The 24,863-nt window shown below is 46.1% G+C and overlaps 1 protein-coding gene across 1 annotated transcript in view; it reads right to left on the bottom strand.

The window, feature by feature from the left end:
• Nucleotides 1-24,863, bottom strand: part of Lamp1 (lysosome-associated membrane glycoprotein 1) — a 67,900-nt gene that overhangs the window by 7,432 nt on the left and 35,605 nt on the right. The window contains exons 3-4 of the mRNA XM_050186666.3: nt 7,999-8,212; nt 3,238-3,420 (exon numbers count right to left, since the gene is read on the bottom strand). Of these exons, the coding sequence (XP_050042623.2) occupies nt 3,238-3,420; nt 7,999-8,212 (397 nt within the window). The remainder of the gene's footprint in view (nt 1-3,237; nt 3,421-7,998; nt 8,213-24,863) is intronic.

Below are 24,863 nucleotides of genomic sequence, written 5' to 3'. Positions count from 1 at the left end.
TGACGATCGACATGCCAGTGAGTCTCGCCGTACGCGAGCGTCCCGTCGCAAGTTCGTCCAGCACAGATTACGGAGTGAGCTTGCAGCGGTCATCGCCGCCCGACTGCAGAGCATCGGAGACGCGCTTCCGCGGTGTGTCGTTCAACGCCGAGATGTCTCCGCAGCCAACAACCGCCAGTGAAGGCAGTCCCATGCCATCGACGAGTTCCGGCGCTTCGACGGAGCTGCAACGCGGGCGCACGCTCGCTGCCGCGGATGCGCCGGCGGCCGACCTTGCCGCTCATCGCAGTGTTGACTGTTCGCCCAGTGAACGTCGCACTATTCAAGCTCACCTGGAAACACGATTTGTGTCCGCGGAAACTGCAGAACTGCAAGCGTCGAGAGTTCGCGAATCGCTTTGCGCGGTTTCAGCAACGGAGCGCAAGTTCGGGCTGACTGGCTCACAGGAAAATGCCATTCCCGCACCTCCAGAAGAGGAGTTTATGCTTGTTCAAGTTGCTGCTTTGAACTCGCTGATTGGTTCCCCGCTTTGCCCAACTTGTCAGCAGCCCGGCCTAGCAGTGCACCGCGAGACTGAACTGGGACTAGCTGTGAAGATGGTACTTTCATGCATTTCCTGTGGTAGTACCCTACAGTCTGAGTGGTCCTCACAAAGGAAGAGCGGCTCTAGAGCTTTCGAGGTCAACATCAGAGCTATGCAAGCAATAAAGAGCATTGGGAAAGGACCAACTGCTCTTAATGACTTCTGGGCCACCATGAATGTCTCGCATCGTGGGTTACACCACAAAACATATGATGGGCACCTCAAAAAGACTTTCAAGCCTGCCGCAGCGGCAGCTGCACACAACATCTTCACAGATGCTGTAGAGGCAGTGAAAAAGGTGTACACTGAAATGGAGACAACATTTTCAAAGAACATTACAGTAGTGTATGATGGCACATGGTTGACACGCGGCCACAGCTCCCATACCGGCGTAGGCTGTATAATTGATTTCCATACAGGGCTTGTGTTGGACTGCATAGTTCTGTCCAACTTCTGCCTTGGGTGCAGCCGACAGCCAGCAGAAAGTGACCCCAACTATGCTGAATGGAAGCAGCAACACCAGTGCCAGAAAAACACTGATGTGAATTCTGGAAGAATGGAGGTTGAGGCTGCACTACAGCTCTTCAGGCGCTCCTTGAGCAGAAATGATCTACGTTACACAAACATAGTTTGTGACGGGGACAGCCGCATGTTTCGCACTCTATGTGATGAAGAAGTTTATGGTTTTGTGCAGCTATCTAAAGAGGACTGCATAAATCATGTTAAAAAACGAATGGGGGCTGCACTTCGCTCTTTGGTGGCCAAGGCAAAGAAAGGAGAGCCACTAGGTGGAAAGGGGGGCCTGACACAGCAGCTCATCAAAAAACTGACAAACTACTATGGCCTTGCTCTGCGGAACCACTCGGAAGTCGAGGAAATGCAAAGGGCAGTAATGGCAACGTACTACCACATCACATCAACAGATGATGAGCCCCATCATGAGCTGTGTCCCCCTGGCCCCCTTAGCTGGTGCAACCACCGGTCAGCTGAGGCAGAAGGGCAGCCAGCACCAGCTCACAAGTACAAGCTTTCAGCTAAAGTTGCTGAAGCACTCCTGCCTGTGTACCAGCGCCTCTCAGACCCTCAGTTGCTGGCCCGGTGCAGAGGAGGCAAAACTCAAAACGCGGCTGAGAGTCTCCATTCAGTGATATGGTCACTAGTATCAAAAGACCAGCATGCCTCACTGTTTGCTGTGGAAACAGCAGTGCACGAGGCAATTTCAAAGTACAACTCGGGCAGTCTGAAAGCTTATTCAGACCTGTGCACAACATTGGGCCTGCGCCCTGGTGCCCTCTCTCTTCAGCGGGCTGTCGAGAAAGACTCCCAGCGAATGAAGAAGGCACACAAAGTCCATCTCCTGAAAGGACAGAGGGCTAAGAAGTCACCTGCTGCCAAGGACACCAAATTCTACAATGCAGGAGCATTCTAGACAGTGTGTGCCAGTATGGAACTTTGAGGCTTGTTTTCTCAAAAGTTTGTTTTGAGCTTATCACCTCGCTCGTGGAAAGCATAGCACGGCAATGGGAGCACGGATTTTAATCCTGTTTGTTTTGCTGCAATTGGTGAAGTGTGCCTTATGTCAAGACAGTCTCAGATTTACCATTTAGGCTCACCATTTTTTTATTACACAATAATTGGAGCATGATACATTCTAAACATAAAGAGAAGGTGCATACTATATCGTTTAGAAGAAGAGCAGAGAAATTTAAAAAGAAATTAAGAGAATCTTGACTTAGACTATACTTCTTAGTAACTATTAAAAACTTTTACAGACCCATAACCCATTTTGCTGTCACGCTAGGCTTTCCACGAGCAAGCAACATGTGAGCAATATATAAATAATGATAAAATAAAAACTACTGAAGATATGATTGTGAAACTTTGCAGCTGTCTGTTTGATGCTATTTCGAACCTGTATGCCAAATGTCATCACTCTAAGATAAAAAATGAAAAAGTTAGTTCCGATCCCCTCATCCCCCCTTAATAAGAGTAGAGCATACTATACATCTCGATTCATAGGTACCTAAGTTAGATAGCTTGCAAAATTTTCGTTACGTAATGTGATTAGCCTCTGGAGCATGTGCAATGCGGTGTTCTTTGCACAAAATTTGGATGCATAGAGGTTTGTTGAATTTTCTCATATTCTATATGATATTCGGCTTTCTCGATTCAATATTCGATCCAAAATCTATTGAGTACTCGCACATCCCTAACTAGAAGTATGTACAATTGTAGTTTTAATTAAGATGTTCTGATAGCTGTCATTTTTTTCCTGCAACCCGATTATAAGAAAGTAGGTTCAACTGTAATTTGTTTTGTCTGCAAACAAGATGCAGATTGTGACCTCATCTGCATGATGGGTACAGATACGATTTTCTTGCTTGGATTTATTTTTTTAGTGCCGATACACTGATTTGCTGTGCCTGATGGCGAGCCTCGGACACTTTCAAGCCACGTTTTGCGACTTTGTTCTATTCCTTTTCCATGTTGTGTCACGAGAATAAACAAAACTCATTCAATCCAGCATGAATGAAAGACTGGCTAAAAACCGACCCCCACCTCCCCAGGTGAGCTAGGACACAGGTGGCATAGCACAACATGTACAACCATTCTAGAGGACGCTTCGTAATGCATGTGCTAGACAAGACACTCACCGTCACCAAACTGTCCTGTTGTCTCCGCAGTAGTGTTCATGAAAGCCTGCAGCTGAACGCTGAGCACATCCAGGGTGACATTTGCGCCCATGTAGACAGGCTGTTTCACATTGCAGTGGTAGGAACGATCCTCGGGAACACTGTACAGCACCAGCGTGTTGTTCTTCACGGTGACATGCTCCGCTGCATGGACGCAACAATATCCAGCTAGAGGGTATCATTCTGCACTTTAGGGGGAGAGGACATGGTGCATCACCAAAGCTCATGACAAACAATGACATGTGATGGTGACAGTGACACATGCCTACACGCCAGAAGCTTCTTAGCCGCAGAAAGAGTGGTGCATCACAACACAACCTGTTCATGCCATATATTGGACACTAGGACAAGCATAGGCACTTTCTTTCAGAATGAGGAATACCACTGCAGGGATACCACTGCATTCTCCTCATAATTTGGCAGCCAGCGCTTAGTATAAACACCCGGGCCTTTCTACAGGCACCCTAAGAATGAAAATTGTTATAGACCATATTCACATATACAAGGCTCACAGTTTTGATGTTTTACTGTGTGTTGGCCTTGCACAAGGTGGGCTTGTAGATCCTCACCGAATCCTTGTACTGCACCCAGACCGCTATGCAAAATCGCAGGCTGTGAACATATTAACAATTGCCAACAGATTTTTATGACAGGGACAATGCTGTGAAAATGTACGAATAATCAGTTCGAAAAATAGAGCTGCAATGGTTAAATAAAGTAAAACCATAATTTGAAGGCTGTTGAACCACGAACAATCTTCAAATTAAGTGGGTTTTCAATTTAGCCGAAATGATGAAGAAAAAAAGAAAAGCAAGAACTTGCTGCAAAAAGAAACCGCCTTTATTTTTCATGTCCAAGAACGATTACTTGGAGTAATCACTGATGCACGATAGCTTTGCACGGTAGTCCGTCCCAGTGCCACGTTCTCCAGCTGGCTCGTAACATGTAGCATATAAAGGAAGTCACCACTGCTGCACTCAACAAAGCTGCGGACGACGTTGAAAAATAGATTTCAAAAACAACGTTGAGTCTCTACAGCGTCACACTTGCCTGGTGTGCCACAGTGCATGCTTGCGCACGGAAAGCTGAAACACGAAAGATGTGTTCGGCCTTCCTCTACCCAGCATTGTGTACTGCACAGCCATTGCTCATGCTCGAGTACGTATTTGAGCTTGCGATGGCCACGCAACGCATCGACATTCTTGCAACAGCTAAAATCACGTGCGAACAGGGACAAAGCACACAGAGAGACCAGTCAAGTTGCAAATGACGAGTGAGCAATGCACCTGGCTGCCTAGGCGCAACCTGGCGCAAGTGAGAGATCAGTTGCGCACGGTACTACAATATGCGCCACATCTGCATCACTACCGCTTTGCCGCCAGGTGCACGAGTCATCTGCATAGGTGCTATTCAATAGCTGCTAATAACAAAATTAGGCAATTACTAGCCCTACAGCTTTGCCAAGAGCACTGAGAGTGCACGCTAGGCCTATTTAGTCAAAGTGAAATTTCTTTGCAGTTGGCCTTTAACACATACGCGTCACTATGACGCAGCGAGTTTTCGCGGTTTTCTCGGCGGTTTTCACGTCGCGTGACCGACAGGCTAAGTGGGCGCAGCCCAAGAACAGATGATACTGGCCTTCGCCATTTCGGAGCAGCTTTCAGAGCAGGCAGAAATGCTTTTCAGAGCAGTAAAATGGGCTTTCGGAGCAGGCAGAAATGTTTTGGAGCAGTAAAATGGGGCTATCGGAAAGCTACTCAACTTCCGGAAAGGCTACTCAACAATAGACCATATTCACACTATCAATCAGGTGATAGAAAAATGTGCGGAATATAACCAACCTTTATATATAGCTTTCATTGATTACGAGAAAGCGTTTGATTCAGTCGAAACCTCAGCAGTCATGGAGGCATTGCGTAATCAGGGTGTAGACGAGCCGTATGTAAAAATACTGAAGGATATCTATAGCGGCTCCACAGCCACTCTAGTCCTCCATAAAGAAAGCAACAAAATCCCTATAAAGAAAGGCGTCAGGCAGGGAGATACGATCTCTCCAATGCTATTCACAGCATGTTTACAGGAGGTATTCAGAGACCTGGATTGGGAAGACTTGGGGATAAGAGTAAATGGAGAATACCTTAGTAACTTGCGCTTCGCTGATGATATTGCCTTGCTTAGTAACTCAGGGGACCAACTGCAATGCATGCTCACTGACCTGGAGAGGCAAAGCAGATTAGTGGGTCTAAAAATTAATCTGCAGAAAACTAAAGTAATGGTTAACAGTCTCTGAAGAGTACAGCAATTTACAATAGGTAGCGAGGCACTGGAAGTGGTAAGGGAATACATCTACTTAGGGCAAGTAGTGACGGCGGATCCGGATCAAGAGATGGAAATAATCGGAAGAATAAGAATGGGCTGGGGTGCGTTTGGCAGGCATTCTCAGATCATGAACAGCAGGTTGCCATTATCCCTCAAGAGAAAAGTGTATAATAGCTGTGTCTTACCAGTACTCACCGACGGGGCAAAAACTTGGAGGCTTACGAAAAGCATTCTACTTAAATTGAGGACGACGCAACGAGCTATGGAAAGAAGAATGATGGGTGTAACACTAAGGGATAAGTGAAGAGCAGATTGGGTGAAGAAAAAAATTAAATTGTGGGGTTTAACGTGCCAAAACCACTTTCCGATTATGAGGCGTAGTGGAGGATTCCGGAAATTTCGACCACCTGGGGTTCTTTAACGTGCACCTAAATCTAAGTACACGGGTGTTTTCGCATTTTCGCCCCCATCGAAATGAGGCCGCCGTGGCCGGGATTCGATCCCGCAACCTTGTGCTCAGCAGCCCAACACCATAGCCACCAGATTGGGTGAGGGAACAAACGCAAGTTAATGACATCTTAGTTGAAATCAAGAAAAAGGAATGGGCAGGACATGTAATGAGGAGGGAAGATAACCGATGGTCATTAAGGGTTACGGACTGGATTCCAAGGGAAGGGAAGCGTAGCAGGGGGCGGCAGAAAGTTCGGTGGGCGGATGAGATTAAGAAGTTTGCAGGGACTGCATGGCCGCAATTAGTACATGACCGGGGTTGTTGAAGTATGCGAGAGGCCTTTGCCCTGCAGTGGGCGTAACCAGGCTGATGATGATGATTATGAGTGCGCGCCAATGAGAAAGGTTCGATGGACACTGACCTCGTCCTTGATTGGATAGACTGTGTGGCGCAAGAGGCCCGGTGGTAGCAAGAGGCCAAGTGCCACCTGGACCAGGATATCAACAAGCCTGCAGCTTGCCACTCAGACCTGGTGGTAATAGCGGACAGGATGACTTTCCAGCTCGAGCCACTAGACATGTGCATTAACAAGCCTGTCAAGGACCACATTCGGGCACTGAGTGATTGATGAATGGAAGCCACACATTCACAGTCAAGAACAGGCTGAAGTGTGGGAAGTGGCAAGGTGGGCGGTGGAAGCTTGGATTGGGGCTCTATCGGACAGGGTTGTGAAGTCCTTAAAAAAATGCAGCATTTCAAACTGTGGACAGCACTGAAGACTGACAGTGAAAAAGAGCTTTCCGAGAGCGATGGCGACTGCAATATGACTATGAAGAGGTTCATTCTTCAAAATTAAATTTTGAAGAGTTCATTTCTTTCAATCACGGAAGTTGCATGCGCGTTAGAATCTGGGTTCGAAGATTTAGTTTTTTTCAGTCGTGGACATCAGGTGCGTGTTAGAATCGGGGGCACATTAAGACTCTGGGAAGTACAGTACCTTACAGAGTCAATATATAAGGATATACGAAATTTCACAGACGCTGAAACCTTTCGCGATGCAATTTTTTTAACTTCTTGCTGCGACCGCAGGTCCAAAGCAGCATTAATCTAAGCCACCACTGCTGCCATTTTCATTATCTTGCATCCTCGAACCAGCATTCAAGCACTGATCAGATGGAAGCCGTAGCCACTGCAGCCATCATAGCCATTTGTGTTTGGTGTGTGGCTTTTTGTGCTGTCGTGCGCTCTTCTATGCTACACATAGTTCAACATTTGCTACCAAGCTTCCTGTTCTTCAGAGCAGTGTTCTTCATTCAAAGAATTTGCCGCCCTGAGCAGTGGCACAGGCTCTGCCACTGCCATCCTTGCCGATGGCTTTGAAGCATGGAAAAGAAGCACCGGTCTAAAGGCCAGAGCACGTGTACACTTGGCAGCATGTGCATGCTCACATCTGTGCCCCTGCATATGCGCAGATGATGCAGGACAGGTTGTGCACACTAAAATGTGAAGATCTGTTGGAAACAAATATCAGCATTTGAGCTGTCTCGAGTCGCCCAGCTACACAGCTATGGTGCAGTTAAACTCTCGATGAGGCCGATTTATGTCACGCGAGAAAGTGCTTTTTCTTTCCTTTTCGTGCTGATCTACATTACTAAAAATAAAACAGTTATGCTTATAAATATTTAAGCAATCTGAAGCATTGTCAGTAACTTTGTATGAAACTGTCTGCCAAGGAGCGTGTCTCTTCTAGACGCAAACTGCCACTTGTTGCGAGGTGCATAGGCGTCTGCTTGCACCCGCCTGCAAATTGGACTTGCCTGTAGTATTGGTTTGCTACATACTAAACATTGTGGCCTGCCCCCGTTATTGCAGCTGTTTATGCCCTCACACAAAACATGTCATGGCTGTCTCGCGTGTAGTGCCGCACACTGCAAACACTGCTGCCCACCTACCAGGCTTTGCAGCATGTGGGAAGAGGGCCGGGCTGGTGTAGTAGTCGACGGCAACTTCGTGCAGGTAGACCGTGCCATTCTTGGCAAACACCAAGGAGAGGCTGTTGTTGCCAAAGCGCAGCACAAGGGACTGCTCGCCAAGAGGAGAGCTGCAGCTGCTGCGCTCGCGGTCGACCACCGTCTCGTTATCCAGGGCCAGCACAGCTTCCATCACCTGGGGGAAGCAAAAAGAAAGCAGCTCGTGGCGCGCCACAGAAACGTTCCAAATTGCATGCAATCTCGTGGAACAAATGCCGACCGACAAAACTCGTTTGCATTAGGAAATTTAATAAAATTGCCGAGAAACCTTTCGCCACTTATGACATGCACCAGTAGGGGACATAACTACCACATAAGTTGATGAACAATTTCCATGTCTTGTATTGTTCAGCTAAGCTACAACCGTTCTCTCCCACTTTGCCCTGTCAATTTCAATGGATGCAAAGTCATTCCCACTTGCCTACATGCAGTAAACAAAGCATTGAGCATGCAGGTACCATTATTGGAACACCGCTGAAAGTTTTGCTTATCCACACCAGAGGGATATTCTGCAAGGCTCAAAGGTGGATAGGCCCATTTAGGACCATGGTGCATTCCATTGCTCAAAAGGAAATTCAACATCACTGCACCTATGATCCCACAAATTTAAATGCAGGCGAGTGCTGTTCTGCATTGCCAGTGGGCTCCTCTGCATGGTGTAGTTATGAATGCGCCCACGGTCGCTGCCATTGTTGCCCACTGCTATGACATGACTCGCCACCCTTGCTGGCTATGGCAATGCACTGCTGCCGAAGGTTAAGTGTGATGGGGGTGAAGTGCGAAAACGCTTCTGCACTTAGATTTACGTGGACATTAGTTAGGTGGTCACTAACCTTAATCCAGAGTCCCCTACTGGGCCGTGGATCATAATCGCATGGTGCTTTTGACACCTAACACCCCAGAATTTAGTTTTATACGACTCACCTGTGTAAAGTTAATGCAAAATGGTAGCCTCAATTCTGCTCAAATCAGATTAAAGAGCCCTATTTCAAATTTTACTTATTCACTGGAAGTTCTGAAATGCTATCTATGGATAGTTTTGCCGAAATACATCTTTTAAACCAGCTTGTTATTCGAGGAGGTGGAAGAAATTGAATGCCCTGTTACTATATTGCCAGGAGGCGAGCGCAACTGCAAATGTTCTGCCTTAAGTTCCGTAAGTTGCTTCCCCTCCTCGTATGCCAGAGCCAAAGGACTGCGCGGGTTTACTTAACGAGCTCCGTCTAATGTGAAGCATTAGAGGAACCTCGCGGCAACGTCACGGAGGGCCATTTTCAAATTTTTCATTTCACCTCACAAAAATTAATTTCCCGCTTAAAACCCAGCAAAATAATGCTACAATCATAGCCTTTTGACGGTCAATGCCACAAATATACTGCGCCGTGAGCAAGTCTGGTGAATGTCATATTGACGGCATCATCTGTATGTGTGAAAAATGCCCATATTTTTCAACTGTTGCCCAGCAACTGCCATTGGCCTGTGTGGATACAAGGGATCTTTTTTCGCTCCGTAATCTCTTGGTTTTCATTGCACAACTTCCTTAAGATAGGGTTTCAGCAACCAATAGTGCGTGCGAGGGCATGCGATGGTTAGTTTTAATTGCAGTCTCACAGGCAGTTTCTGTTTGTTGCACTCGTAAAAACCGATGTCTATCTGGTTTCTAATCTCTCAAAGGGTAACCCTAAGATGCTCACGCAACAGCGGTATGATTACATCTGTTCATAGGCAGACGATGGTACATGGTGGATGATGCTGCCATGCCTGCATTTCTTTTTTGGAGACTGCTCACGAAAACAGATTGCTCTTCGTTGGCAATGAAATGAAGGACTAGTGCAAGTTCCCGACTCTCACATCACTCAGTCAATGGGTGGTTGCTCTGCTGCGAGCCGAGCAGAATATATCCACATCAGTGCGTTTACTTTTTATTCTTACTATAAGTACTTATAAAAGTCCACCTAAACTCATCAATGAACAAAAATATTTTGTCACTTTATGGTCATTCTAAAAAAAGTATGGTAATTTCTTTTCTAAATAGGTGTTGAAAGATTTTAAATCTGCAATAAAGAAATTCCACCCTGGGGGCTTGCACCTGGCAAAAAAAATTGATCCTCGAAGGGTTCAACTAGCCCGGTTTGTGAACTCCTTGAATACATGGTTCATTCACAAGTAATTAACTATTTAGAAGAACACATCTCTAAATACCAACATGGCTTCCATAAAGGCTACTCGTGTGAAATGCAACTTGCTGGATTCATTCACGATCTGCATTCATCTCTTGATGCTGGTATTCAAGTCAACTTTATTTCTAGATCTTTCCAAAGCTTTCTATAGGGTACCTCACAAACTTATAAGGCAAATTAAAACTGCTAAATATTCACCTTCTTGTTCCATGGGTTAAAGATTTTCAGAGTGCAGTGGTGGCGTAGAGGTAGAACACCCGCCTCGCATGCAAGAGGTCCGTGGTTCGAATCCCGGTGCCGCGCCATTTTCCACCGGATTAAAAAAAATCTGCTTGTTGATAAAATTGCACAAACAGGCCTGGAGTGTGGCCTGATCCTGGTGACTAGAACCGGTAACGCACTCCCTCACCAGAGCAGGATTGGCCACCCTGGTGCAGTACTTGGCCACAACCTCCTATATGAACACAACAATCAAACACCGGCCCTCAGTCCCCAGCAGCTGCGAAGCAACTGACCACGGCGGTAGTCAGACCTGCGACGCAGCAGAGGGTGCTAAGAATCCCTGGCTCCAATTGGAATGTGAACCTGGCAACGTTTAACGCTAGAACGTTACCTAGTGAGGCGGCTCTAGCAGTGCTATTGGAGGAATTAGAGAACAGTAAATGGGGATATAATAGGGCTCAGTGAAGTTAGGAGGACAAATGAAGCATATACAGTGCTAAAAAGCTGGCACGTCCTGTGCTACCGGGGCTTAACGGAGAGACGAGAACTAGGAGCCAGTTTCCTGATTAATAAGAATATAGCTGGTAACATACAGGAATTCTATAGCATTAACGAGAGGGTGGCATGTCTTGTTGTGAAACTTAATAAGAGGTACAAAATGAAGGCTGTACAGGTCAACGCCCCTACATCCAGTCATGATGACCAGGAAGTCGAAAGCTTCTATGAAGACGTGGAATCAGCGATGGGTAAAGTCAAAATAAAATACACTATACTGATGGGCGACTTCAATGCCAAGGTAGGCAAGAAGCAGGCTGTAGACAAGGCAGTGGGGGAATATGGCATAGGCTCTAGGAATAGCAGGGGAGAGTTATTAGTAGAGTTTGCGGAACAGAATAATATGCGGATAATGAATGCCTTCTTCCGCAAGCGGGATAGCCGAAAGTGGACGTGGAGGAGCCCGAATGGAGAGACTAGAAATGAAATAGACTTCATACTCTGTGCTAACCCTGGCATCATACAAGATGTGGATGTGCTCAGCAAGGTACGCTGCAGTGACCATAGGATGGTAAGAACTCGAATTAGCCTAGACCTGAGGAGAAAACGGAAGTGGTACATAAGAAGCCGATCAATGAGTCAGCGGTAAGACGGCAACTAGAGGAATTCCGGATCAAGCTACAGAACAGGTATTCGGCTTTAACTCAAGAAAAGGACCTTAGTGTTGAAGCAATGAAATACAATCCTATGGGCATCATTAAGGAGTGTGCAATAGAAGTCGGTGGTAACTCCGTTAGAACGGCTACCAGTAAACTATCGCAGCAGACGAAAGTTCTGATCAAGAAACGCCGATGTATGAAAACCTCTAACCCTACAGCTAGACTAGAACTGGCAGAACCTTCGAAGTTAATGAACAAGCGTAAGACAGCTGACATAAGGAAGTATAATATTGATAGAATTGAACATGCTCTCAGGAACGGAGGAAGCCTAAAAGCAGTGAAGAAGAAACTAGGAATTGGCAAGAATCAGATGCGTGAAGAGACAAAGCCAGCAATATCATTACTAATATGGATGAGATAGTTTAAGTGTCTGAGGAGTTCTATAGAGATTTATACAGTACCAGTGACACCCACGACGACAATGGAATAGAGAATAGTCTAGAGGAATTCAAAATTCCACAGGTAACGCCAGAAGTAAAGAAAGCCTTGGGAGCTATGCAAAGGGGGAAGGCAGCTGGGGAGGATCAGGTAACATCAGATTTGTTGAAGGATGGTGGGCAGATTGTTCTAGAGAAACTGGCCACCCTGTATACGCAATGCCTCATGACCTCGAGCGTACCGGAATCTTGGAAGAACGCTAACATAATCTTAATCCATAAGAAACGGGATGCCAAAGACCTGCAGGATTCCGTAAACGCTATTCAACAATAGACCATATTCACACTATCAATCAGGTGACAGAGAAATGTGCGGAATATAACTAACCCTTGTATATAGCTTTCATTTATTACGAGAAAGCGTTTAATTCTGTCGAAACCTCAGCAGTCATGGAGGCATTACGGAATCAGGATGTAGACGAGCCGTATGTAAATATACTGAAAGATATATATAGCGGCTCCACAGCCACCATAGTCCTCCATAAAGAAAGCAACAAAATCCCAATAAAGAAAGGTGTCAGGCAGGGAGATACGATCTCTCCAATGCTATTGACAGCGTGTTTACACGAGGTATTCAGAGACCTGGATTGGGAAGAATTGGGGATAAAAATTAATGGAGAATACCTTAGTAACTTGCGATTCGCTGATGATATTGCCTTGCCTAGCAACTCAGGGAACCAATTGCAATGCATGCTCACTGACCTGGAGAGGCAATGCAGAAGGGCGGGTCTAAAAATTAATTTGAAGAAAACTAATGTTTAACAGTCTCGGAACAGAACAGCAATTTACAATAGGTAACGAGGCACTGGAAGTGGTAAGGGAATACATCTACTCAGGGCAGGTAGTGACGGCGGATCTGGATCATGAGACGGAAATAAGGAGAATAATAAGAATGGGCTGGGGTGCGTTTGGCCGGCATTCTCAGATCATGAACAGCAGGTTGCCATTATCCCTCAAGAGAAAAGTGTATGATAGCTGTGTCTTACCAGTACTCACCTATGGGGCAGAAACCTGGAGGCTTACGAAAAGGGTTCTACTTAAATTGAGGACGACGCAACGAGCTATGGAAAGAATGATGGGTGAAATGTTAACGGATAAGAAAAGAGCAGATTGGGTGAGGGAACAAACGCGAGTTAATGACATCTTAGTTGAAATCAAGAAGAAATGGGCATAGGCAGGACATGTAATGAGGAGGGAAGATAGCTGATGGTCATTAAGGGTTACGGACTGGATTCCAAGGGAAGCGTAGCAGGGGGCGGCAGATAGTTAGGTGGGCGGATGAGATTAAAGAGTTTGCAGGGAAGACATGGCCACAATTATTACATGACCGGGGTTGTTTGAGAAGTATGGGAGAGGCCGTTGCACTGCAGTGGGCGTAACCAGGCTGATGATGATTATGATGATGAAAGATCTCTCTTCCAGGTACCAGTTCACCACTGTTAATAACCAGAATTCATTTTTCAGCCAAGTACATTCCAGCATCCCATAAGAGCGTGCTTGGCCCTTTGCTTTTTCTGATAGTTATTAACGATTTACCTAAATCCATTTCTTCCCAAATCAGACTTTTCGCTCACAAATGTTTTTTACCGCAAAAGTCATTCTAATGATGATCGCTTAGCCCTACGATCTCTGCCTGGCTCGTGCAAGTTCACCTTTCAAAAACAGTATGTTTTTTACTAGCGCTACAGTCGAATTGGTAATAGAGAGTTTTAGAATTGGGGGCCCAAGCCGCTTGGGGACCCAAGAAAATTGCGCGCCACAGGTGCGCATGCGCAGAACCCAAGCTAGTCTTGGGTTCTGCGTTTGCGTTAACCCAAGACCCAAAAATCGAAAACTAGCGTGGGCCCCCAAGCCATCTTGGGCCACCCTCGCGGGTGACAGCGATGGCGTACAGCAGATGGTCGCAGAGCAAACTTTATTGACATCGACTGATTTTCGCCATTTCACACGGGTGAACTCAGTTTTTTTTCGCAGCGCGTCGCAAGAAAACACCAACTAAGAGCAAATGGCTTCGATTCGCTTTGCTTGGCTTAGAATTGCACACTAAATTCGTAATACTAACCGGTACTAACACAGTGATTATATTTCTTACATTTTATTGTTCGCTCTTTTTGCTCAAGAATGCATTCTGTTCGTTTTCACTTGTAAAAAACGAGGTTCACTTTTTTTTTGCTTTCAAGCACTTTCCTATTTTCCACACTGCGGCGCCCCGAGTGCTCAACCTAACGCTGTCTGCGTTCAACCCAATGCTCAAACTGTGCTGCTCATCTAAACCCAAGAGCAACCGACGCAACGCAGCTTGGGGGCCCAGAGCCTTGCGCCCCCAATTTTAGAACTCTCCAATATTCGTACTCGCATTCATTCAGACCTAACATGGAACCGCCATATTAACCTTATTCTTGCATCTGCTAATAGGTCATTAGGTCTCCAAAAACATAACTTGAAGCATGCTCCTTCTCCCCTCCAATTATAGGCTTTCTGCACACTAATCAGACCTAAAATTGAATATGCTTCGGCTGTTTGGAATCTTCCTCAAGCATATTTAGTAAATAACATTGAATCACTGCAGAACCATGCAGTTTGTTTTATTTACTCCGATTACTCAAGTCATGCCAGCATCACAGCATTAAACAAATGCGCATGCTTGCAAGAACTGTGCAACTACCGAAAAACTGCACGTTTATCACTTTCATAAGCTGTGCCATCACTCAACACTTTTTGTTCGCCCTCTTCAAACTTTGACAAACGCAACCATCCGTTTAAAGTTTAGCGCTTGCCATGTCGTACATTCAACTACGCACATTCTTTCATGCCACGCACTGTAACCGATTGGAATGCTCTGCCTCCATGCGTTGCCACTGCCACTGATCCCGATAAGTTTTGCAATCTGGTGTCTGCCGTAACTGCTGCTTGACATGATGTGTATATTACGTCTGCACTGTTTCTTTTTACTTTGTATTTCAAAGGATTTAGATCTTGATTCATTTTATGCTGTTTGGAAGATGTACAATTGGCAGAATTTTTTACTACTGCCCTGTTCATGTTATTGCTTCTTTCGATATTCTTTGTGCTTGTCGGAATTAACAGTATTTGGTACTTATATTCTAATGTCACATGATGTTTGGAGTATTCTATTTCTTTATTAATTGCCTGTACCCCTCCCCCCTATGTAATACCCTCAGCCCGGAGGGCCTTTAGGGGTGTTTTGTATAAATGCATAAGTAAATGGAGTGGTTATTGAAATTAAGGAAACTCAATTTCTTGGCTTTGTGAGGAGTGAAGTGATAAGCTAACTTACGAGTCTGAAAAATAGCCAATCTGTATTCCCTATGCAGTAAGGGTCTATTTATTAAGGAGAGTCACATCAACCTATTTTCAAGGGCCCCTGAAATGGCTAAGACAAATTTTGTAGACACATAGGGTACAGCTAAAGTTAATGATTTACACTACAATTTGTGTGAAGCGTCTCATAAAAAGAGAGCTACAGATGATTACAAGTTACCCTCCTCCATAGTCATGCATTTTCTCCTCAACTCGTTCGTGGAATGATCGGGGCTAAGCTCCGCCTTCACTGGCTCTGTCATGACGGCACGTCGTGTCGTCTACTTCCGGTTCTAGAGGAGCGAACGCGCGAAGCCGCTCCAAACTCACTGCCAGCTGCTTGGCAGTTGACCCCAAGCGAGAGCTATCAAAGCAGCATGTGTTGCGAGCATTCTGTTGCAGCACTGAACATGTCTGGTATTCCAGTAAACCACAGGCGAGCTGGGCATTTCGCCGGATGGCTGGAGGCATAAGCTCATGCTGATTAAGAAACCTTAGCGTAGACGTACGTGAGCAGCCTGATCAGTCTGCATGGTCCAGCCACCTGTTGGCACAGAGCTTAGCCAGCCAAACGAAGCGCTATTATTCCTCTAACCAAGTTTAAAACGTTTTAAACATCTGCAAAAACAACATGTTAGCGATTACCCTCCTGCCACAAATTTACACCAGCAGTAAAGAAGAATACAATTCGTTACTGCTACTCTGTGTGGTTGAGCTTTGTGCCACCAGGTGGCTGCCCCATGCAGGCCATACACATTTGCGCTTCTGCTCATCCCGTGAAACGATGGGGTCAAACGGCCAGGCTTTGTCTACTTGCGATTGTTTTTACCATAATACCGGACTCTCGAAACGTTATCGCGGCAGTAATCCTCCGGTGTAAAGCGACGGCCGCAAACATGCAAACCCTAGCGCTGATCAGGCAGTCCAATGTGCTGCAGCCAGTCTGCTCATCTGCTGCATTGCAGAGGGACACGATGTCGCACCTTGACATATTGCCAGTCCCTACGTTTGCAGCCCAGAACCCAACTAAGTCGAATCATGGTGCTCACGAACCGACTGAGTGCGGAGCTCTCATCAGAATGGGGCACATTTTAACTATTGTAACCCAAGCAGACGAAACTTGCTGTGTGCCGGAAGTGCTTAAATGTAGTGAGATTGTGCATTGTATTCTCTTTCTGTTTCTTTCGTGGCGATCCACTGGAGAGTGGACCGCCACCACTGGAGAGTGGTGGCGGTCCTGTCAAGACGTCACGCGTGTCTAGTTTCCTCCGGCTCCTTGGGGTAGCAGCCCCGTCGTCCACGCGAATTGTGTATAAAAAGAACGGTAAATGAGTCTATCCATGTTCAAAATTCTGTCACCTGTGTTGCATGCGACACAGCTTTCTTGGTCATCCACCTTCACAGAGTGGAATTATTTTTCCTGCAGTGGCTTGGTAGTTGAACAAGCTTGCTTCTCAATCGGGAGCGATGACAGGAGGTTGTACGTGCACAACTTTAGGCGTCTGACATTTACGTAAAAATTGGTTATGTTCATGACCTCCTGTTCATGATTTTATGTCTATCTTTCTGAAGTGCACAAATGAAAACCTGCCCTTTCAGGCATTCTACATCTTTGCATATGTTAGACAACTGTTATATTTTCTTTTGTCTTCTTTCGTGCTGTGACATGGTGATGCTTGCAGAATAAACCTGCTTACACAATAAAGAGGCATCACGAAAACGTGGGGCTGCCTGTTGCATATTGGCTTTGTGATGCTGCTGGAATTACATAGCGGCAGCATCATGTTATCTGTATTAAAGCTGCGACTGATAATTATCCCCGACACCACCCAAGGTAAATATCCCCATGGTAATATAGACATCAGAGCAGCGAAACAAAATTTTTTCTGGATAATTTCAGTGAAGCACAAGTCACATCCGTTCTTTGTAACGTCGCTCCTCCCGTAAAAGCCCATGTACTGACTGGAATTTCGGAAAGATTACAACTCCACGGTAAATTAAATTATGACAAGTAAATGAAACTCGTCAATGTTAGTGATCTTAGCGGGCTCTTGCAGAATTATTTTTTCTAAGATAGATATTTAGATATACAGATAAGCTAGTTCTCATATTCGTGAAAAATTTGGCTTTGCTGCATAGCGTATTCTGACTGACCATGCCACAAAGAAATCCTAAAGTGTGAGCCATATACAGTTTGGCTGTAAAACGAAATACTCATAAAAACACAACCAACCTTACAAGAAATAAGCTACCTATAGGTGTCTTTAAATCGTTGGTTGCAGATACCTGGTAAGCATCCTACAGAATGTAAACAAATGAAAGTACTACTGAAACAGTGTGGTGTAGTGTATTTGACATTGGGCAGCGACGAAATATTACTGTAAAAAAAATTTCAAGCTCTACCTATCCAGATTCGAACTTGCACCCACTGAGACTTGCATGATATCATGGTACGGGCGTCGACCAATTAGGCCACATATGAAAGTGAGCGCTAACTAGCAACACAAAGGAGCTCACCTTCCCGATTGGTTGAAATCCAGCCAGCTTACACCATGCTGCAACCAACTTGTGAGATAGGCTTTAAATTGTTTGGTAATTTTGTAATTTAACAATTACTTTATTTACTCTGCAATGCTCATTGTACGTAGTTCTTTTACTTATTCAGTAACCAGTTATTTTTAAAACAGACGTTTGGGCTAAGTAGGTAAGACTTGACAGGAGCTGTTGTATATTCTTCGTTCCAAGTAATAAACTTCAGTTGCAAATCAGTGCTCGTCCGTGCTCTATCTCCCTGCTTGTCCCCGTGAAAACCATGCTGTTCCGTTTCAAACAGGTATTTTCAACGAAACAAGTGCCAACAGGCGACATAGCTTTGAGCACAAATGTGGCAGGAACTATTGTCCAAAGGGATGACAATAAGTACATGGGTGACATCCTTCCCACAATGAGTCCTGCAGCTATGCCTGTAGCCAGAATCTTTTGGGCAAATGTTTGTACGTTATTACACAGCCCTCTTGTCGAGCATGCACATCGAGCATGCTTAAAAATTTGGAAAGCAATTCTTTATTAGTGAAGAACAATGTGATGGGCTGGAGAGGATGCATTGATAAAGCCAAGCCACCTCCCTTTATTTACGGTTTCCATGCAATGCTAAGTAATGTTAAAGTAAGCGATTACCTTTCAATAACAATTCAAATTACTTCCATGGGGCAGTGACTGTAATTAACTAATTAGTAACTAATCAAATAAATTTTTGAAAGAATTTTAATCTTTTCTGTAAAGTGCACAAATACGCCTTCACTACATCTCCTTCGTAATAAAAGCAGCCAGTCTGAACAGTTTTGAGCACTGCGATAGCACAAAGACCTTCGAAAGAGGACACTCCAGTCTGGCTGCATATGCAGAAACAGTATACAGTCGCCGACCGTTTATTCGGACCTCACGGGGACTGCGGAAATGTCCGAATAAACAGGTGTCCGAAAAAGCAGATTAAGAAAAAAAAAAAATGAAATTCTTTATTTCCACGCACTTATTCGGGCTCGGCAGTAGGCTTGAAGAAATCGTAAATGCGCCGTTGCACGCTGTTCCGTTTACGCGCAATCAGATAAGGCTGAATCTCGGAGAGGGTCGTACGGTCACCATAGGCGGCTGAAAGCACAGTCACTGCTTGTGCACGCTCCGCATGCGACGGCAGCGTAGCACATGGTGCGTCATCTTTCCAACTCGGAGTCATCGTCCGGCGGTGCAGCAGAAACCTGACGAATGATCTCGCCGTCGTCGAGTTCTGCGCGTGTCAGTACAGCAGTGTCAGCGCCTGTGAAACTCAAATGAGACGGTGTCCGGAATCGCAATGCAATCACTGCGCAGGTCTCGGCAGAACATTTTCCGCGTCAGTAGGGAGCACATCGGAAGGCGACAAATCTTAGGCCTCCCGGCACCCGCTTGCCGGCATTCCCCAGCGAAGTCTGCGCGGGCACTGTCGGCGCCATTAGACACTTGACGCGATGTTTCCGTGCGCCGCGTTGGATCACCGAAACCTCGACACAGCACACATAGCAAACACCACCGTGCCGACACCAGTCGCACTAACGAAAAACGTGGCCTGCTCGCAGCATCGCGCACGAAAGAAACAAATCAGCTGCCGGATTGTCTTGACATGGCTTACTAAGCTGAAACCGGAACTGCTGTAGAGCCACTCTATCGAACCAGGCAGAAACGATGATGAGCGGGGATTTCCAGTAGCGCCACTTCGTGGGACAGCAAGGAAGCTCTGTTCAAAACAAAAATGGCGTTCAACAAGTCGGACTATGCGCCGGTCAGAGTCGGTGCATGATGCTCTCGATCGAGTTGGCTCAAGGAGTGTCCGAAAAATCAGACGAGAGGTTGCAACGTGTCCGAACTTTCGGCAGTTGTTATACATTAGGGTCTATGGGGTGAATGGCGGTGCCGCGAAGCTGACCGAATAATCGGGCATGTCCGAATTTTTGGAGTCCGGAAAATCGGTCGGCGACTGTACATAGCCTTTTACGATTTATCTTGCGAACCCCATGCTGCAGGCTAGCCAACCACGCAGAAACAGTTCTACGCTGGTCTCCATGAGCAGGGTTGTTTGAAATGTGCAGCCAGTTCCGATTCATAGCTGGCTGACATGACAACTTTCCTGAATGGGATGCCGACACATTGATTGCTCTGCTACTCAGTCCATCCTACCTGCTTTTATTATCTCTCTAGTGAGTTGTTCCTTCACTAAAAAATAATTGAATCTGATATAATAGACCGAGTAGCAAGCGATGTGTCAGCAACCCTTCCATTTTCTTACTTATCTTTATTTATTCAATACTGCCAGACGCCATTTGGTAGCCAAGGCAGGAGTGGTACAAACATACATCGCTGTACAACGCAATGCAACAAAGCGAGCACACAAAAAGCTAACACAGGAGCAAGAACAAATAGTATTTTGCATTTCTAAAAAAAAAAGCAGAAAAACAAGAGCATGAACAAACACACTAAAACATAGCTATAAATGCATAATCATTGCTATGCTTACACAACACGAAAAGCGTCCTTACATCCACCCCATGAGACGCCCGCTTTTGAGGCAGCACCTGCAGCAGCAGCCAAATTCACCTTTGCGCTGCCTCTCACTTCAACACCAATGAAGCGGCAAGAACACAGTGCTGACGGAGCTCCCAACACCCGCCTCACTTTGCCACTTTTGCAGATTGCTTTAACCCTTTCGCTGTCACGGACATACCGGTACGTCATCGCGCTTCCCCCCCACAGTGTCACTGACGTACCGGTACGTTCTCTATCGCGCGTTCAAAATTTCGCGCCTGAGCGCAAAGCTGGCGCTCCCGGACTTCGCCACGCCATCTGTTGACTTTTCCTACAAGTTCGTATTTTCGCCCCGACCTGTGTTAGTACACGTATTGAAGAGTACGGTGCGACTGCCACACCCCCCTCTCTTTTTGCCGAGTGGCGCGGTGGCTCCGCGTTAGCTCGATCATGCGTCGCGCGCGTGTGGTTATGAGTTCAAGGGTTGTTCTGCCATCTCCGCCGGTTTGAAGGTTTTTATTTTTCTTCTGTTGTGTCTGCTACGGCGTGTCAAGTTCAGGCGCACGCGCCGCCGTTGCCTCTCCGAAAAGGGTGACTCGATTGCTGCTTTCGCTCTCTCGCCGCACCCTCGCTTCCGACTTGCAGCAGTAAACGTAAAGCCCATCGAACTTTGTTTTAGCCTTTTTCCATCTCCCTCTTGATCACACAACGTCCCATTTATCTCCGTTGTGCGGGCGACTGAAAGCGCATCCTCCCTGCGCGCAGTTACTTTCGGATAGCTGAGCGGCGCGAGACCTTCGTCTGCTCATCGGAGCGGTGGCTCTTACGATCCAAAATACGAGCAGAGCTCGGATTTGGACTCTGACAGCATCTAATGCGACGAAGAGATGAGTTCCGCATCGTCAGATTCGGATGTTGAACGGATGTTATAGTCAGGCTGATGATGATGATGATGTTTACTAATAACAGCTGCAGAACATTGAAATGTGCATATTGCATTGACTATGTTATTTGTATACCAATCATAATCAAAAATAAATTGCTATGTTCATTCCCTGTTATGCTCATTCCCTGAAACCAAGCCGACACTGGGGGTGCGTTACGGCCAGAAAGGTCCGACAGCGAAAGGGTTAAAGACAAGCACGCGCATCTCTCCTTAAGATTAAGCAAGCGGCGAGAACATAGCGCTTAAAGCTATCAACAGTCTGCACTCCTTGTCGGCGTCGCAGATCGCTCTCAAGGTGTTCCCCGTACAGCGGCATCATACGAAGCCGCCACCCGAGTACATTTGGTCATGGTTCATAATGGTTTGACAGATGGATAAAGCGCTAAAGAGCGATAATGGCTTATAATGATCAGAACGTGATCAGTGCACTTAGCGCCTCCAGCTGCAGTACTGTTGCTTGCATCATCAATGCTCCTTGTGCCGCCATTCGTACCCGTTCATGTTGCCTCAGCTGTAGTTAGAGTGATCAAGTTTCATAACATTGATAATGACACCTAGCTGCATGGAGATGAAGTAGCACAATGCTTACGGATAGTTATGCAACTCCCAGAGGAGCTTCTTCGGGAAACTTTGTGCAAGGGTTATGAATGCCGTGTTTTGTACTTCTCACCCTTTCAGCACCCTGTGTGTCGTTTCGGTGGTCTTTTGTCTACAGTGCGTTGTCATTTACCTATACTTTTGCAAGACCAACTACCTCAAATTTCCACTTCAGTCTGTTTTAACATACTTGCCAACCTGGATATTTGGAAATTCGTAAAACTATAGCACTTTCTTTTTAAGGGATTTACCTTTTTTGACAAGCTTACATTTTTACAACCACAAGTTGAAATTCATGTTTGGAGAATAAAGAGCAAGAACTCCACTGGGGAACAATTTATCTTTGCAATGATTTCGCTGTTGCCAACTTTGCCTGCTTCAGAAACTTTCCCGTGTAGCTTCGCTCAAAGCCATTGAGACTCTGGTGCCCCCTGACCATCACCAGACTTTCGAGTGTTTTCTCACAAACAGATGAGCGAAACTCCAAGTATTGTTCACAGTGCTGAATATACTCTCACAGTCAGCATTGCTGTGGGCAATGGAGAATACCCAGCATAACCACTGAATTTCTGTGGAACCCGAGTGATCCGTCGACACTTCGAACGCTTCCTAATTGCCACCACTACACGTTGCACCTTGGCTCATTCAATATGTCGGCTGGAACCCGATATGCTTGCAAGTTGGGAAACTAAACTTCAAGTGCGTTGATTGCTTCTTTTGATTCGGCACTCTGCTGGGGTAGGATAGCAGGGAATGCCATTATAAAGAGACTTTCGCTGTTGAATGAAGCACTTTCCAGAGCTACTACTTGAGCAACTTCAGCCATCTTGAGATTGAAGTCTTCTAGCGGAAATTTGGCAAATGTAATCCCATGCTACTGTTAAGTACAGATGTACAGCAAAGAAGAACTCTCAATGCAGCTCAGTGTCTCAACCACAGAGTAGGTTGGGCTGCCAATGATTGTCTTCACCCCTTTCTGGTTCTTTGCAGCTCCACAGTCAACTTCGAGCAATGAGCGACATGCCTTGACAACACCTGGGCGCACAAATCTAGTCTGGAGATCCTTGAAAAGGCGGTTCAAGAGGTCCCTCAGTACATGAATCTGAGGAGCCTGTGCCTGAAGGCAGTTCACCTTCTCAAAAAGTGGTAGAACATTTTGGAGAAAAAGACAGCATGTCCTGTTTAGCTCCGATGACAAAAATAAAACAGGCACTCCTCACGGGTCACTTGGCTAGCTTCCCCAGAATCCTTGCTATGAAGTTTCAGCTTTTTTGCTTGAGGTCCAGAATGAGCTCCTTTCCTCTTTAGCGAGAGTTCATCACTGTCTGATATTTTTGCCCGAGGCCTGCAGCAGTCTTGTGAAGATGTGTAGCAGACTTTGGGGTCACTGCAGGGTTCTTGGAGGTTTGTGAGGAAGTCTTCGGAATTTGGTACGACTCCAAAAACAAGCTCTGCTTGTTGCACTGCTTTGTTTCAGATGAAAAAAAACTGAGTAGTGGTTTCCACTGGTCAAGCAGCCTCTTGAAACACTTTCCCAACGACACCCAACGTTTCAGCGAATGCTTCAACATCTTCCCGACATCGGAGTCATGCATTTTTTGGAACTCTAAGTCGATCTTTCCATTTCGAGCTTTTCTATAGGCAAAAAGAAATGTCAACCGAAGCCTCATCAACCTTAACAGGAAAAGATGAAGCTCCTTTTTGAGCGGCCAAGTTGACACGGGCAACCAACCCCTATCAAACCTAGTTGAGCCTCTCAACACAGTACAAAAACTTTCTTGCCCATCATGACATTGGCACTGTCCGAACACATAGCCAATAGGATTCCAACAGGCAAATTCCGAGACTTCATCTCGTCCAGAACCACATTTGCAATCTTGTGACCCGTCACTTCCCCTTGGATTGTCCTGAGGCAGCTTTCGACTCATTTCTTTACCGAAATATGTGGCAACAATAGGGCAAAGCTGCGTATCCCTATTGTTACTGCCATCCACAGCGATAGACAATACTTGCCATTTTAGGGCATCCAGCAAAGGAGTCTCCACGTTGGCGGCCAGTTCCCGAACAATTGACGTCCTTGTGCGTCCACAAGCGTAGCGTTTCGCTTCTTTGCACTTGGGGAACATCTTCCAGAAAAGTGGTCCAGCATGATCACTGACACTCAGCGGGATGTTGTGTTCAACTAGGAACACCGTGAAGAGGCATTCCGCCCGAATCACAGACCGTTGTCACCGAGAACTAAACTTGCTGGGCTTGGCTGGCTGTCCGCGGCTCGCATGTATCCGCGATGCTTTTTCCAAGCGATGTGGACCTTGATGTCCGACTTGCCGCCATGCGAGATGCTCACATCACAGGCACACATGCAGAATCCAAACTTTCTTCGACGGCACGAAACATGGAAATCCTGCCGTGTACAATTTCAATACTGTTGGGGCTTTGAGTCCGCCATTGCACTGCGAAGCCACTACAGGCCAGAGAAGCACTGCGTCCGACGCGGCAGCTAGTGACACAAAAGGCGAGGCCAACACTGCAGTGACTGAAGCCAACTGAAGTCCAAACCCGCGCAAAGAAAGGCAACAGCATGGCAACAGGTTTGTGGAGGTGCTAGAGGCACTATCGAGCTTTGGATATGAATTCGTGACCCCCTCCCCCCCCCCCTAGTAGATGACAAGTCACTACAACATTGCAGCTGCTGATGATACCATGCATACGTATTGCCATCTCGTGGCGGTGCAAAGTACCAGGGTGTAGTTTTACTACATTTTCATGGGGTTCTTTTTTGCAAATAAAATGTTTTAGTAAAATTTCAAACAAG

The sequence above is a fragment of the Dermacentor andersoni genome, chromosome 2, assembly GCF_023375885.2.
Source record: "Dermacentor andersoni chromosome 2, qqDerAnde1_hic_scaffold, whole genome shotgun sequence".
NCBI classification, from domain to species: domain Eukaryota; kingdom Metazoa; phylum Arthropoda; class Arachnida; order Ixodida; family Ixodidae; genus Dermacentor; species Dermacentor andersoni.
The sequence above is the reverse complement of the archived record's forward strand: the minus strand, read 5'-3'. Positions and strand labels throughout refer to the sequence as shown.